Genomic DNA, 17,653 nt, shown 5'->3' with positions numbered 1-17,653 from the left:
ATCGTTGCAAACGTTTGCCGTGACAAAAAAAGTTATTTAATATTCATAGTTAAAAACGGTGCCACCGTTACATTGCAAAGTGCAATTATATTTTGAGAACTGGAAATTAGCAAATTAAAGTTGAAAAGATTATTTTTGTCGACAACTGTGCGGTAGCAAGATGATTGAAACGTGGAAAAAAATGTTGAGGTGTTTGACAAGCATGTCAATGCTGCTGAAAACTATGGACGAGTATCACGAATGGCATCGCTCGTACATCGAGTCTCTGCAATGCTGCATCAATTATCTATCCAGTGCAAAGGATGAATTGTCGGGGAGCATGAAATCTAGTTTAACATCAACTATGTGTCGTATGAAAACTTTGAACGTTTCATTGCACAAACGTATTTCCTCACCACACACCGGTAGAGGTTTATATGATCGCGGCGGTGCGAGAGCCTCGACGCTCCGTTGGGAAAATGTCGAGTCGGCGTTTAAAAGTCGCATATCGACTGGCATCGTTATCAACGTGGAACATATCGATCCTAAACAATTTTTACAACATGCGAAACGAATGGTTACAGGGCGCGTTACAGAATTTTTAAACGTACATTCATCGCTGAAAGCTAGCGTGACGTTGGAGGCGGAATTCATGCAGCACACCAACGAGGTTTCCGTGAAAAGTTTCGGCACGCGAAACGTTGCATTGTTTCGGACAAGCAATCTACGACAGTGGTATCAGAGAGACGTTGTGCCAACGATTTTGACATCGTTGGAAGAGTTTCAAGAGCGAGACAGCGGGTGGGCACTGTCGAAGATACTCCATTTGATTGTGAACTTTAGCAAATATCAGCCATTGCAAGCCGGCTGCACCACTGAAACCTACTTGCCTCGAACGATACAACTGAAAAGAGCGGTCGTGGACGTGAATAACAAGGATGAGGCATGCTTTTTTTGGGCGGTCGTGGTGGGTCTCTATCCGGCCAAGGCACATCCATCGCGTTCATCATCATATCCACACTACAAAACAGTGCTTCAAACCGAAGGTTTTCAATCGCCTATGCTGTTCAAAGACATTCGAAAATTTGAACGAAAAAACGATGTTTCCATAAACGTGTTCGAATGGGTGCGCAAGAAATGTGTAACACTTCATTTGACTGAGAAGAAACGGAGAAGACATGTCAATTTGCTGTTTATCCAGAATGCTGCAAAGACGCACGGCCATTTCACATGTATACGAAATTTGTCAAGATTGGTTTCATCACAGCTTAGCAAGAAGAAAAATCATAAACATATTTGTGATCGGTAAGTTGCACGGTTTTTTGTTTTTTTAAATTCTTTGAAGCAAGAAAAGTTTTCTTCCCACAGGTGCCTACAATATTTCCCTACGCTGGAGAGATTAAACATTCATACAATCGACTGTGAACGAATGAATGATTGTGCTCTGACGCTTCCAACGAGCGAAGATAAGTGGTTGCACTTTAAAAATTTTGTAAACAAAGAACAGACACCATTCATTATCTATGCTGACTTGGAGTGTCTGCTGCTGCCTGAGGAACAGGAGGGAGAAGACCGTGCAGCACGCGTACAATATCAACAACACCACGCGTTTAGTATAGGATACTATATACATTGTCGCTACGATGAATCGCTGTGCGAGTATCAGGTTTATCGTGATAAAGCGGGATGCGCTGCATGGTTTGCAAACAGGTTGTACGAGCTGAGTCAGAAATTACAGCCGCTATTTGATAAAACGGTGCCAATGAATCCACTAACTGAAGCAGAAAAATTAAATTTTCGTACAGCCACACATTGTCATGTCTGTGAGAAAACGTTTGAGGAAAACGATATACGAGTGCGTGATCATTGTCATTTCACGGGCGCATATCGTGGTCCAGCTGATACCGAATGCAATTTAAGCTATCAATCTTCGTACGTGATACCAGTGGTTTTCCATAATTTATCAGGCTACGATGCACATTTCATCATAAAAGAATTAGCAAATTCGTTTGAGGGACGGATAGACGTATTACCATTGACGAAAGAGAAGTATATCTCATTCACGAAAAACGTTTCCATCGGGAGACAGCCGGGTGAAGAACGAAAGTATGTAAAGTTCTTAAAATTTCGCTTCATCGACTCATTCAAGTTCTTGAACTCAAGTCTGGACAAGCTGTCATCGTATTTAGACAAAAATAAATTATGCATCGTACGAGGTGAATTTACACATCTTTCTAACGATGATTTCAACCTGTTGACCAGAAAAGGCGTGTTTCCATACGACTATCTGGCATCGTACGATAAATTAAATGATACATGTTTACCGCCGCGCGAAGCATTTTACAATCGGTTAAATGGTAGCGAGATATCCGACGTCGATTACCTTCATGCAAATACTGTTTGGTCGCGTTTCACTATACAAACGCTAGGAGAGTACAGTGATTTATATCTAAAATTGGATGTATTGTTGTTGGCAGATGTTTTCGAAAATTTTCGCGATGACTGTCTCGAGAATTATAAGCTTGATCCAGCACATTATTTCACGCTCCCCGGTTTCGCGTGGGATGTGATGTTGAAAATGACGAAGATTGAATTGGAGTTTTTCACCGACGTCGATATGCTTTTGTTCGTGGAGCGAGGAATACGTGGTGGATTGAGCCAATGTTCTCACAGATATGCATATGCAAACAACAAATATTTGTCTACGCACGATTCGAGTAAACCATCCACCTACTTAATGTATTTTGACGTGAATAATTTGTATGGTTGGGCCATGTCGCAACCTCTACCGCACAGAGACTTTCGATGGGTGGAGGATATTGATAATTTCAACGTTGAATCCATTCCAATCGATAGCCCTGTAGGATACATTTTGGAGGTTGATTTAGAGTATCCACGCGAAATTCACGATGCTCACGCAGATCTTCCATTTTGTCCAAGTCACGATGCAGCAACCAGCTCGAGTCAAAGAAAGTTGCTGGCAACACTTCGCAATAAGGAGCGATACGTTATACATTATCGATACCTCCAGCAAAGTTTAAAACATAATCTGAAATTGAAGAAAATTCATCGAATTCTAGAGTTTCAACAGTCGCGATGGTTGCACGAATATATCGACTTGAATACAAAATTACGCACTAACGCAACCAACGATTTTTCAAAGAATTTGTTCAAATTAATGAAGAATGCTGTGTTTGGAAAAACGATGGAGAACGTTCGAAATCATGCGATCGTGAAATTACTTTCTCGATGGAATGGTAGACACGGAGTTGAACGATTGATAGCTAGACCAAATTTTCACAGTTATACAGTGTTTTCTAAAGACTTCGTCGCAATTCAGATGAAAAAGCTGCTCGTTAAATTTTACAAGCCCATCTACGTAGGCATGTCCATATTGGATATATCAAAATTTCATTTATACACTTTTCATTACGAGTACATGTATCCAAAATTCCAGCAAAATTGTAAGATTTTATACACGGACACGGATAGTCTGATATATGAAATCACTTGCGATGACGCGTACGAGACGCTGCTGAAACGTGATATCCATCGATATGACACCAGTAATTATACAGTGAACAACGTTTACGGTGTTCCGATTGCAAACAAGAAACAGCTCGGATTGATGAAGGATGAGAATGGCGGTAAAATCATGACAGAGTTCGTAGGACTTCGTTCGAAAATGTATGCGATTCGCGTGCATGATGATTGCGAAACCAAAAAGATCAAAGGCATTAGGACAAACGTTACCGCTCGAGATATAAGTTTCGAAGACTATGTCGAATGTCTTAATAATCATACCGAAAAGAGTGTTAGCAGTAATTGTATAGCGTCTGTACGACATCAGGTGTATTCGATGTCGGAAATAAAATTAGCATTGAGCCCGTACGACGATAAGCGATATATTTGTAATAATTTGATCAATACTCTTCCTTGGGGGCATTACAGTATCGATTGAGAAATTTTATCTATAAAAAGAAAAAAAGTATGGAGACGCATCCTATGAAAACATTATATTCTATGCGCTTCAGATTGGGAAGTAGGAGGATTGTTTTGTAAATAAAAAAATACATCTTAATTCAAAATGCTTTTTATTATAAAAAAAATTTTATTACATTAAGTAGGATTGAGTAGTAGATTGAGAAGTATGAGGGATTGTTTTTAAATAAATCATAATTAAAAAAAAAAAATGATTTTTATTATAAAAAATTTTTTACATTTTTGAAAGTTTTAAAACATTACTTCAAAATATTGACTGGGTTGAGGGATTCCTTTTTTTATGATACAAATTATTGCTCATTGATGTCCTGAAAAGAAAAAAAGTTTTTTAATATTAATCATTTTTTTTTTATTAATAAATATAAAAATTATTTTTAAGTGTTAATTATTAATAAATATAAAAATTGGTAACTTACGCACCATATCTAATGGAATATCAATTGTGGCAAACGCGTCCCATTCATCAGCACTATGCCTCACGGCATACTGCCATCCCCTGATGAACGCTGTTCGCTCCTCCTCCGTGTTGAAAATCTGTAATAATATTTATTAATTAAAATATCTTTAATAAAATATTATTTATTTCTTTGTACTTACCATCAACTCCAAATACCCACTGAGTGAAACTTCAGCCTCAATAATTAGGTATAACATCTTGAAATGTGCTTGGACATTGCCAACACCCATTGTTTTATACAAGTACCCCCTCCGGAAAAGATGCAATGAAATCTCGTGAGATTAGAAAAGACGTTTCGTTGCAGTAGATAATGAAATCTGAACTCGCGAAATTCAATCAGTGCTAATCGAGAGAACTGATGTGACCAAATGTTTTGGCCTGGTAACTCCAAACCGTTAAAGAACGCCACTACTACAGCTTGCTAGATTAGAAAAGTCTCATAGAGGAAAGACAAAATTCCTCAGACTTTACAAGTCAACATCAACCGCGAAAGGATGCTGTTACAGATTATAAAACGCTCCTCTTACAATGATATGGATAAGAACCGTAAAACATCTGGGGCACAATTCCACATGCGGCAAAAAGATAAGGGGGAAACTCTATACCACTCTGAAAAAAAAAGTGAAGTAGAAATTCTCTCGGTGATGTAGGATTGTGTTCAGATGTTTCCCCAGCTTGACAACTCGGCATCAGCAGCGAAATAATGCTGTTACAGATTATGAAACGCACCTCTTGCAATGATATGAATAAGAATCATGAAGCACGTTCGAGGGTACAATCCTACATGCGGTAAAAAGATAAGGGGGAAACTCTATACCACTCTGAAAAAGTGGAGTAGAAACTCTCTCGAGGGGTGGTACAGCGCTATTGCAAGGATGAGGATTGTTTAAAAAATAAAAAATCATTCACATAATTTTTTATTTGATAAAGTATATATTTTTTGTACAAGCGTTTTTTAAGTAATTTTTTGAACAATGTTCGTTAGTGGATTGTATTCCATGATACGGTCATGTATTATTAAGCAGTAGGCTGTTGTCGATGGGGGGACGTCGGTTCGACATTCAAATTCAATTCGCACGTCAACCGTAGCATTTTTTAACACTTCGTTTTGTCGAGAACAATCGAGAACGACGAGTGGACCGTATTGCAAGAAATCCGTGACATCGAGTAGCGCTTCACCGTTTCCATAGTATGATTCTTGGAATTTTGCATACATGTCATAGAGCAACGCGTATTTACCTTTCTCGAAATCGATATTTAGATCATCGTATGGATAGGTTTCCGAGTTCAAGTAAAGTCGAATATTTGTCAATGCGCAATGATCGAATCGTGTAGCCGTTTTCATTAAGTTGTTCTTTCGATTGGTTTGCAAAGCGAATATCACGTATCGCGGTTTTTCCATTTGTAGAGCCGTTTTTATCGCCCATGTATGCTTCGTAGTTGTGTGTAGTAGAGGATATTCGTACAGATCCCACGATCGAAAGGTCATGTCGATTGGTCTGTCGCTGTCTAAAATCTGTAGCATGGACAGCTTATGTACTTCATCCAATGTGACGTGAGGCATTCGCCATTGAATTTTGTATAGATTCAGAATAGGTTTCGCGTTGTTGGAAGGACTGTACAACGCATTCGCGTCGGTACGCGAGCGAATCAAAATTAATTCGTGCCGAGCATTTATCACGATGCGTTTGTAGTCTTCGCAGAAGCCTAATAAAACACTCATAGGTACGCAAAAGTTGAAATATATTGCAGCCGTGGCCGTTGCAGTCTGCTTCTGTCCATCATCACCATACAGCCAACCAGCGTTGGACAATGCGCTGCTTCTCGTTCTAGACAGACTCACATAATTCTTCAAAGTTGTAGTCGCGCCAGGATTTCTGGACCGATCAATTTCCACTCCATTCAATTCATAGCGTATTTCCTCAAACATAAACGCAACAGTATTGTTCTCGAGAGTTACCGTATCGATGTGGGATTCTCCTTCAACCGGTAATTCGAGTTTTCCTGGTAAACTAAGTTTTCCCTCAACGTACAGGAAGCTTTTACATGGGAGCGTGTATAGGTCTTGTTGTTGAATGGGTATCCTTATCTCATCGCTGTTTTCAAACGTTGTGTTAGCATACGGATTGTATGTGTGCAGCTCAATCTTCGTTATGCGATTGTCGAAGATTGGCGCTTCGGAGATGTTCAAAATGTCATCAAACATGATCTTTCACTTTTTAACAATAAAGCCCAAAGATTGTAGATACTTTGCGTTTTTCACAGTTAATTTCTTACGAATCGTCAACCTTTTTTCTGCGGTTAGTTTCTTGCTGTTGTTACCGATGCTGTTGTTCAATGTATGGAATACCGTATTATGAATTAGCATTGCTTCGTCGCGCGTGTAGTCGCACCGTGATTTCTTCACCTCGAAAATCAATCAAACGTCCGGATTGATCAACTATGCGAATGGTTAAATCGTCAATTACTCGTGCAACGATTGGAAGGTAAATGACTCGCGCAGGCGTTTCCGACAATTTATATCCTGGTGGTACCTGAGGCGCGAACTCATGTATCGTGTGAACGAGTTTACCATTGTCGTACGATCCGGTGGTTATGTTACATTCCACTCGTACGATATTCACGCTGATGATATTCACTGGTGTGTTCGATGTATGCCACACGTTTGGTGGTAAAACACGATCTATGGAAAATCCTAGGATGGATCCCACGTTGCCAGGCTTTGCAAAGTTTATTTGATAGTTGCTTTTAATTTCACTTTTCATGGTGTTGTTGTTCGCCCGTAAGACCAGCGGATATTCTGAGGCGGCAGTCTCATCGACATTTTTTGGAGGATATCGCGCGCATATTTCACGCCTCAAGTACGCGTTGATTGCATCCAATTCGTATGAACCGTCGGGGATGATGATCTCCTCATCTTTTTCACCGAAGTAGAATCTATTGTTTCCAATGTTGGCGCTGATGTTCGGTATCGTATAATAAGTTGTAACGAATATAACAGAGGCGCGAGACTCTTCTCTCTCCGGCCCGCGAATCCCGCGAGATGGCCGCCGCGAGCGCACGCGGCTTCTCGCAAGTACCGCAACGCCGACCAGGGAACCCGCAGCCGCGACCGCGAGAGGGCCACCGCGAGCACCCGCGGGCTCTAGCGAGAACCGCGGCGACGGCCGCGAGATGGCCACCGCGGACTCGCGCTTTCTCGCGGGAGAAACTGTACGCGCGGGGATATAAATACGCGCCGCGGACCCAGAGAGGATCAGTCGGGTTCTCCGATCTAGTGGAACGATCGCTACTAGTGGCTACTCCACGAACGCTTTCTGACACAGCGACCGAGAATCAGGCTTCCTGTCCGCTTACCGCCGACTCCGTTCCGAGATCCCTTGTGGCCGACGCCCTTGGGAATCCTTCCGACCTGGCGAGACGTATTCGTGGCCGACGCCCCTATACTCTTGCACTCCGATCCTCGTGGCTGACGCCCTTGGATATCCTCCGACCGAGTGAACCGTGTCTGTGGCCGACGCCTTTTCACGCTCACACCGCCAGTCCCCGTGGCTGACGCCCAGGGACCTCCCTCACCGCTAGTACCCCTCTTGTGGCTGACGCCCTCGCAGGGTGTACTCTCCTCGTGGCCGACGCCCTTGGAGCGCACCTCCCGCTACCTCGAGGCTTGTGGCTGACGCCTTTGACTAGAGGTAGATCCATCCCTCTCGATCTTCCGATTACCGTCACCAGCATCGTCGCTCTCTCTCTGCTCCGCGGAGCCGTATCTGGAATAGGGTCACCGGACCAGCCGCCGCGATTAGCTTAGGGTCACCGCGACCACCGTCCGCGTTGCCGCCGCGTTAACTGTACGATAGCCCAGCGTGGGCCAGCGTTTTCACTAGAAGAAAGTTCCGAGCGTCGGACCTTCGGGTCATCCGAATCTCGCCGCGTTAACTGTACGATAGCCCAGCGTGGGCCAGCGTGTTCACTAGAAGTAAGTTCCGAGCGTCGGACCTTCGGGTCATCCGAATCTCGCCGCGTTAACTGTACGATAGCCCAGCGTGGGCCAGCGTGTTCACTAGAAGTAAGTTCCGAGCGTCGGACCTTCGGGTCATCCGAATCTCGCCGCGTTAACTGTACGATAGCCCAGCGTGGGCCCCTTGGTTGTTAGAAGTAAGGAGGACGATAATAAACATTGTTTATTTGACCACACCTGGTGTATCTCATTCGTGGCCGAAGAACTCTCGACGACCGACTGAGCCGGCATTATCTCCCGACCTATATCCGTTACAAAGTTTGCAAATCGAGCAATCCCAGCTCATATTCGCCATTGCTCAGATCTATGGGGGGAAAGTACTTTGATGATAGTATGCTGCTTCTTCCCGACAATGTAAACGTAAATGACTTTTTCGCATACATCGTGTAGAGAGACTCTTTCCAGGGTCTTTTATTCTCGGAGAAATTTCGCACACAATTGACCACACACGCTTTCGTCGTAGTTTTGAAAACGTTCGTGGTTATATAAGATCGCCACGTTCGCGCCGAAATAGTGAATCAACTCAATCGGCGGTTGAAGATTTCCAAAACTATCAAAGTATTTGACACGCGAGCCGTGTTTTATATAGGCGACCCAGTGCGTTCCCGGTCCACGACTATTATCTAGATTGACTATACCTCGCTCGTTTACCCACGCACGCAGCGGTAAATCGTCACGCATAAAAACTCCACGAAAATACGGTAATCCTTTACACATGACCATCAATTCGATATCTGTCGTCGTGTTGTCCTTCTTCGTTGTTTTTTTTCCTTCAAACCTTTTCCATGCTTATACCGTGCGAGATGTATCCCACGACCCTCCATGGCTCGATTGTGTCGTTCCGCTTCTTGTAATTGTTTCTTAGCAGCTTTTGCAGCGTTTATAGCTTTGACTACCCCCGCGGCACCACCCGTCAATGCGCCTATAGCCGACAAAGCGGGTAACAGCAACGGTAGAAAACCACCACGTTTGGCGATCGGGAGAATTCGTTTAGTTGTTTTTTTTTTCTTTTCACCTTTTTTCTTTATCAAACCCATGCCCAATTTCGTTTTAGCTTTCATGGCTGCCAACACTGCAGTCGCGGACACCTTCTCTCCCAAAGTTGCGTCTCCGGACGTTATCCGATGCAGTGCTCGATCAGCCAAAACGTGATCGGCCTTGTGACGATTTTCAAGATCTTTGTATCGCGAATACGCTATATCGTGCTCTCGACAGGCTGTATCCAACGGATTGATTCCTCGATCCCCACGAGCTAATCGCGCAGTCAGTTTCGTACCAGGACCGCAGAATTGATATCCAGGTATATGCAATTCAAACGGTAGCGCGTTTATAGCTCTGTTTAAAAACCCCTTGCCCGTATGCGAACCAAGTGAATGATGATTCATAAGCTATTTTGCCTACTATCTCTTTTAAAAAGAACACGTTCGGGGGAGGGGAGTAACTGATACCTACGGTGTTCGAGCTCTCATATAAATACTACCTCCCCTCCCTCATCGAATCAATCAAATCATGCATTTTGTAAGGCAATCTTTGGATATTCGTGTTTGGAACGTGTCGCGCGTTCGACGATTGTGACGAGACGATGCGAAAACATGGATCATTGTTACCAGGCAATGTACGATGTGTCATAAGCGGTCCGTCAGGATGCGGTAAAACAAACGTTATGATCAGCCTGCTGGAGAGTGCGAACGGACTACGATTTGCAAACGTTTATGTATACTCAAAATCGCTGAATCAGCCAAAATATCAATACTTGAGCAAACTGTTCTCATCCGTGGGGAAGGATGTAGGCTACTTCGCGTTCGCAGACAACGCTGACGTAATACCCCCCGCAGAGGTACGGCCCGATTCGATATTTATCTTCGACGATGTGGCGTGTGACGAGCAGGATATCATGAGAGAGTATTTTGCGATGGGTAGACATTCACACGTCGATTGCTTCTACTTGGGTCAGTCGTATGCGAGAATACCTAAACATTTAATTCGTGACAATGCCAATCTACTGGTTTTGTTCAAACAGGATACCATGAACTTGCGTCACATTCATCAGGATCATGTAAATACCGATATGTCGTTTGAAACGTTTAGCGCGTTATGTGTAAATTGTTGGCGAAAGAAGTATGGATTTCTCGTAATCGATAAAGACAGTCCTACAAATCGCGGTCGTTACAGACGTGGATTTAACGAGTTTGTCATACTGTAACGAGTACAGTTGCTCGGTAAGGGTGGTTGGTGCTGTATCGTGGGCTGTAAATCTCTCTTGCGCTTCCAATATGTCAGCTCAAAAGGAAAAGAACGAAAAGCTGCGAGCTTCAGTCGTGAATGAAATAGCGAAGACCAGTGATACCATACGTAAAAAGTATTTAGCGTTGAAAGTTGGGAAAATGATGGCCGAGACGAATTTGCGAACAACTTTACAGCCGATCGTCGAACCGTTGAAACAGCTAGTTCAAAATACATGTACTGTTGAACCGGATAGTGACACCACGTTCTCGGATATTAAGGAAACACCGCCACCGTCTCCCATACAAAAAAAAAGAAGATTCTCAGATATTAGGGGAACGACGCCATCATCATCTATGAAAAAAAGAAGAAGAATAAAGAAGAAAAAGAATGTTGAAGTAACGCTCGCTGACGATGAGATCGAGTCAACGATGTCGCAACAGGATACTTTCGAATCACCGAGCACGGTATCTTTGGAATCTTCAATGCGTAATATTTTTGAAAATCCAGAAACTCATCGAGAGGAAAATCAACATCTAACCGAGAATTTCGGACCTTTGGCGCGTGAATATTTAGAAAAATTTTTTACCGGATCAATGAAAAATTCCGACAACGTGTTCGGGGTATATTTCCAGGACAATAAACTGATGTTGGGAAATTCAGCGTTTGAAGTGAACAGCAATGACGATATCATCATTAACGGAGTAAGGTATGAGGGGACTCATGGTCTTTATGAATTAATATTCAACAGAGTACCCGACAAGCAGTTGTACACCGAGAATGATAAGAATGTGTACAAAAGAATTCTCATTCTCACGCAAGCGCATCGACGTGGGAATCAGCTAAAGGGAAACAAAGGTTATAAGTATAAGAAAATTATAGGACCGATGTTTTCGTCACGTGGTGGGAAGGGGATACAACTTCCAACTTCTATGCGTGTGACTAACAATCCGATTGATTACGTGCATTGGGATGATCCAAACGAACTCGTCGATCGTGTGAAATTGTTAACCGCTTCGAAGAATGCCGGACATTCCAACCATAACAATGAAATAATGTCAATAATCGAAGAACTTCGTGAAGCCGGTATAATTATAAATTAAAGCGCGTGCATTCATTGAGTTAGTGATGAATGAAATGTCAATTGGTACAGCTCGATAGAATGCGCATTCGTCTTAATTGTTTTAAAACGAATCAAACAATATCCTCGGGGGAGGACAACGGTGAAAGCTGGAACTTGAGATTTCAAAGTCTATGGATAAAACTGGATGAGATATTTCAACGAATATTGTGGATTGAAGAGCAGGTCAAACAGTTGTATGAGTTGACGATAAGTGAAGAAAAAGACTAGCTTGAAACAATGTCTATCGACAAATTTGGTATGGTGTTTCGCGAAGCGAACAAACCCGAGTCAAATGTTTCTTCGATTTTCTATCCCGGCGTTTTTAAAAGTTATGTGCATGATAATGCTATATGTTTAAATGATGACGCTAAATTATATAATGCGAAAGGTATGAGGATCGGACGCGTGGCGAATCCTGAAGCAAACGATCATGTTGCAACCAAAGTATACGTGGACACGCTTAACGTGAAGCTTGAGTCCGAGATTGTGAAGAAACTGGTCAAAGAACTGAAAACCGCTAAAGAGACGATAAAGTCTGAAATATTAGCTGAACAGAATGAAAAATTGATCAAAGACCTGAAAACCATTAAAGAAACGATAAAGTCTGAAATACTGGCTATGATACAAGGCATTCGATATGATGTAAATGAAAATATGAAATCAACTGATATCAATGACACCTTGAAGGAGAAAGTAAAAAGAAGACGAGTTTGAAATATTGACAAGAAACGTGTCGACGGTCCTTGAGGGGAATCCATGGATAGCAATCATCATACATGAACATACTGTACAAGATGTATCTGTACCTGTTCCTGTACCTGTCTGTAGCTGTTCCTGTACCTGTCTGTAGCTGTTCCTATACCTGTCTGTAGTTGTTCCTGTACCTGTCTGTACCTGTCCATACCTGTCTGTAGCTGTTCCTGTACCTGTCTGTAGCTGTTCATGTACCTGTCTATACCTGTCTGTAGCTGTTCCTGTACCCGCCTATACCTGTCTGTAGCTGTTCATGTACCTGTCTGTAGCTGTTCCTGTACCTGTCTGTAGCTGTTCATGTACCTGTCTATACCTGTCTGTAGCTGTTCCTATACCTGTCTGTAGCTGTTCCTGTACCTGTCTGTACCTGTCTGTACCTGTCTGTAGCTGTATCTGTACCTGTCTGTACCTGTACCTGTATTATCAATATTAAGTAGCATTTATCGAGTCATCAAGTTATCATAAAAATCATCAACCTTGAGAGAAAAAATGAGGGGATGGAAATATAACTGAAGATTTTTAAGAAAAGTATATATGAGGTAAAGACTCTATTGAAAAGCGAGTTGAGTAGCGACAGCAAGAGACGATACGCGTAGCTTTCAACGAGTTGGATAGCTGAATCAGTCATCGCTTCAATAGTTGGATTGAAAAGTGAATAATCGGTTAATGAGAGAGCGCTACAAGAACGATGATGAGTAAAGAAAACGTGGTGGAAGAACTGCATGCTCCGGCGAGACGTTTTTACCCGCGTAGACGTGTAATCGTGCGAGGATTCGATGATCTTTGGCAAGCCGATATCGTTGAAGTTCAAAAATATGCACGAGACAATGGAGGGCATCGATATATTCTCACGATAATCGATGTATTTAGCAAATATGCATGGACGGTTCCTTTGAAGAGTAAAAATGCGAGCGACGTGTGCAAAGCTTTCGCGTCAGCGTTGAAGAAAGATGGTAGAGTCCCGAATAACTTGCAGACCGACATGGGGAAAGAATTCTACAATACAACGTTTCAAGATTATCTAAAGAGTCGTAACATACATCATTATTCTACATTTAGCACTATGAAAGCTTCCGTCGTGGAACGTTTCAATCGCACGCTGAAGAATAGCATGTGGAAATTTTTCTCGTTGAGTGGAAAATATCGCTGGATCGATGCGCTTCCCACATTGACTGAGGGCTACTATAATCGAAAACATCGTACAATCCGCATGCGACCTGTCGACGTGAGCCGTAAAAATGCTGGACACCTTCTGTCCACCGTGTACAGCAACGTGAAGATTGCTGGTCCTGCCAAATTCAAGGTCGATGATCGTGTGCGTGTCAGCAAGTTTAAAACCTTATTCAACAAAGGATACACGCCAAACTGGTCAACTGAAATATTCAAGATTATCGCGGTAAAACGAACGAATCCTGTCACCTATCTCTTAGTCGACTCTACGAACAAACCTATCGCCGGAGGATTTTATGAACATGAGATACGTGCGGCAAAATATCCTGACATATACTTAGTTGAAAAAATATTACGCAGAAAAGGAAATAAAGTATATGTGAAATGGCTGGGAATGGATGCGTCACATAATTCGTGGATATCTAAAACGAATATACTTTAATTATATTTTTTCTACTTGTATTTTTTAGTTATGATAATTAATTTTTGTAAAACGACTATACTTATTATATTGCGATAATTCTGCTTCATTTCTCTGTAGGAATTGTATGTAATGTTGTAATAAAAAAAATATAAAAGAGGTATTCTTGAATAATTTTATTTTTAAAATAATGTATTGTTACAAAAGACAATTTTCACACAACATTAATATTTTAACCTATCCGTTTTTTGTGCCTCGACTGCAATGATATTAGTGCATGAAGCCACCAGTTCACAATCAATCAATGAACTTTGATCAAAAAATTCGCTCTCAACAATCGCTTTCACGATATTCTTCGCGTTGGTATCCCTCACCACAATGACAAAATTCATAAATTTATCGGTAATCGTGGGAACATTGCCGATCAGCCATGAATACATGTTGTGTATGCAGAATTCGAGATTGTATAAGTTACGCATAGTTTTTTCCGTGATGTATAGAGCTGTGAACTGATTCGACAATTTCACTAGATTCATACCATTGAGATAAACTATTTGCAATGTTAAATCATCACTCATTTTTTTACACTGTTTCTGCATAGAAAGTAAATTGGAAATACACTCCTTCGTGCGCAACAACTCTGTCCATGCATCCAGGGAAAATGTGATCTCGTTACCACGGTTATCCCCCATAGTTAGTTCCACACAAATATCATCGCCAACGTGTACACCAATTTCGAGATATTTAAAATAATTGCCAGCTATGGAATATCTTCGACTCAAGATTCTGTGCAAACTACTCGATGATTGTGAAATGGAGTCGCTGTTGTCAAAACTCCTGCAACAGATTTTTTTTTTTTAAAGAATTAGATGTTTTTCAAAATTTTTTTTTTCACAAGTTTTTCATCTTTCTACTTACATATTATTTAGTCTCCTCTTTTTGTGTGACTCCTCGATGCTTGAATGATCACATTCAGTGAGCGGATGATTGTTGTAATACATCATGCTTTTTTCGTGTTGATTGTCTCGATCTGACGCGCAACGCTTGGAATACAATGTTCTTATAGGATGCATTGGCCCCCACCTTTTTACATTTTCTTAGAAAGGGGGCGGTGCCTAACAGCTTTGTCCTTGGCCTAGATGACGTAATGCTTGTGCAATACCATTAAGTGATGACTCAGCAGCTCTGTCCTTGGCCTAGATGACGTCAGAAAGAATGGGGCGGTGCCTAACAGCTTTGTCCTTGGCCTAGATGACGTAATGCTTGTGCAATACCATTAAGTGATGACTCAGCAGCTCTGTCCTTGGCCTAGATGACGTCAGAAAGAAGGGGGCGGTGCCTAACAGCTTTGTCCTTGGCCTAGATGACGTAATGCTTGTGCAATGCCATTACGTGATGACTCAGCAGCTCTGTCCTTGGCCTAGATGACGTCAGAAAGAAGGGGGCGGTGCCTAACAGCTTTGTCCTTGGCCTAGATGACGTAATGCTTGTGCAATGCCATTAAGTGATGACTCAGCAGCTCTGTCCTTGGCCTAGATGACGTCAGAAAGAAGGGGGCGGTGCCTAACAGCTTTGTCCTTGGCCTAGATGACGTCAGAAAGAAGGGGGCGGTGTCTAACAGCTTTGTCCTTGGCCTAGATGACGTAATGCTTGTGCAATGCGGTACCGCTCTCCCGTGAATTGGAAAGTTCCTCAGAACCGCCTGAATTGGGAAGTGGCTTAGAACCCGCCTATATATCCTACTTCAATCCCCGTCGCACATGCGCAACGTGTCACATATTACTCTGGTCATCAGAGAGGGGGTACCTCATATTGGCGTGATTCCCCTCAGCTGGCAGCACTGGGCCGCAAACACAACACACACACTCAGGCTCAAACGCCGGATTCGTTCTCGCGGAAAAAAACGCAAACAAAGCGTCTTCGCCGAACTCGGCCCATGGCCTGCTTACAGTTTTTTCTCGTACGTTTCAAACTTCGAAGACGCGCAATTTGACAAGAGTGTAGCCAAGAATCGTGGCAGTAAATATGTGTGTGTCCCGAAATTATATCGAATAATGAATAACGTTACAGATTTTTTCGATCCTACTACTGAATAATTGTTTACTGTTGCGGATAGGATTGGGAGCGTATTACTATTTTGTAGCGCTAAGGCGGCGATAAATGGATGTATGCGAGATTATTGTGGCGAGGTACCATATGTTGTAAAATTGTTTGTAATTCTCCGTAAAAGTAAATTTATGTGAGAGATATGTGTGTAAGAAGAGCGGCGAAGGCTGGTTCGAGGTGGAAGAAGAAGGTTATTGAGCTATTGGAATAATAATGCGCACCAACTCTTAACGGTGTAGCCCATTGTGCGGGGGAAGACACAAGGTCATCCCTAGGCCGCGGCCGCTAGACCAAGCAGGGCCAGGTACCTGAGTATATGAGGGTCATAAAGTGGAAGGGAAGACACAGGGTCTTTCCTAGGCCGCGGCCGCCCAACCACGCAGGGCTAGGTACCTGAGATAACGATGGTGGCATCATTCACAGGAAGACACAAGGTCTTCCAGAGCCGACGGGCTGCCGGCGAAATCGAGAGAGTTGGTATCGCGATTGAAAACAAAAACAAAACCCCGAGAAGGGACAGGACTTTGGAGGAGGTCTTGGGGAGTCAGTCTTGAATCAGTACTCGTCACGGATGGACAAATAAAATTTCGGTTGATCCTATTACGTTGTTTTCATTGAAATCCACCTACCAACCATCGAGCAGTTTACAGTTTACCGAATAACATCATTATTACATTCACGAATAAATCCTCATATTTTATGTAATTTTTCTTATTTTTTATTGCAAATAAAATGTGATCGAAATCTAGGGACCGTTGCCAAAGGCAGTTGTTTATATAAATTTAATTACAATATGTGGCAGTAACGCTTCATATTATTCTACTTAAAAAAGAAATTTCATGAAATCAATACTTACATAATTATAAAAATAGATGAAATTATGAGTAGAGATGAATAAAGCTTTCTAAAGTATTATAGTAACTATAATGAAGAAAATCGTTATTCGTTATTCTCGAATAAATCCTGCGATTTATTCGTTATTCAAAATAAAATTTGCCCAAAACTGTTTATTACAATTTTATTTCTTCATTTCATTCTTCATTTCCGAGGTCTATTTACATTTGGGAAGCAATGTTTATTGATTAGATATCGATACAAGAAAGTTCGTTTTTGGACAAAAAGTCACTGAATTTCTCGATCCGCACCACGGTGGGGCGGGAGAAGTGGGAGTATGCGTTGAGAATGCCTACGATCGAGCTACGAATTGACCATGCCTGCGCTAGGGCATTCACAGGTTAGCTGTTTATTGTTTTGGCGATCCGCGGGTGTCCTACTCGGTAAAAACGAATGGCGTTTTTGCCTCTCGGGACATACTAACCGTTGATCGCGCTTAACAGTTTTGCATCCCTACCATATTAAAATTCATTAATCTAGATTCTAAGCCTTTCATAATTTGTAAAT

General features: G+C 42.1%; 2 protein-coding genes across 2 annotated transcripts; one reads left to right on the top strand and one right to left on the bottom strand.

The window, feature by feature from the left end:
* Window positions 1-202: 202 nt before the first annotated feature.
* LOC143217530 (uncharacterized) lies at window positions 203-3,940 on the top strand. Its single transcript, XM_076441914.1, has 3 exons — window positions 203-1,284; window positions 1,348-2,952; window positions 3,241-3,940. Exons 1-3 carry the CDS (start codon window positions 203-205, stop codon window positions 3,938-3,940), a joined length of 3,387 nt encoding a protein of 1,128 aa, XP_076298029.1.
* An 893-nt stretch (window positions 3,941-4,833) lies between these two features.
* On the bottom strand, window positions 4,834-6,806 carry LOC143217529 (uncharacterized). The gene is made up of 4 exons (XM_076441913.1): window positions 6,688-6,806; window positions 6,120-6,534; window positions 5,678-5,954; window positions 4,834-4,859 (listed from the first exon to the last, which is right to left on the bottom strand). The coding sequence occupies exons 1-4, from the start codon at window positions 6,804-6,806 to the stop codon at window positions 4,834-4,836; spliced, it is 837 nt and encodes a 278-aa protein (XP_076298028.1).
* Window positions 6,807-17,653: the final 10,847 nt, after the last annotated feature.

This window comes from Lasioglossum baleicum, chromosome 17, assembly GCF_051020765.1.
Source record: "Lasioglossum baleicum chromosome 17, iyLasBale1, whole genome shotgun sequence".
Lineage (NCBI taxonomy): Eukaryota > Metazoa > Arthropoda > Insecta > Hymenoptera > Halictidae > Lasioglossum > Lasioglossum baleicum.
The sequence above is the reverse complement of the archived record's forward strand: the minus strand, read 5'-3'. Positions and strand labels throughout refer to the sequence as shown.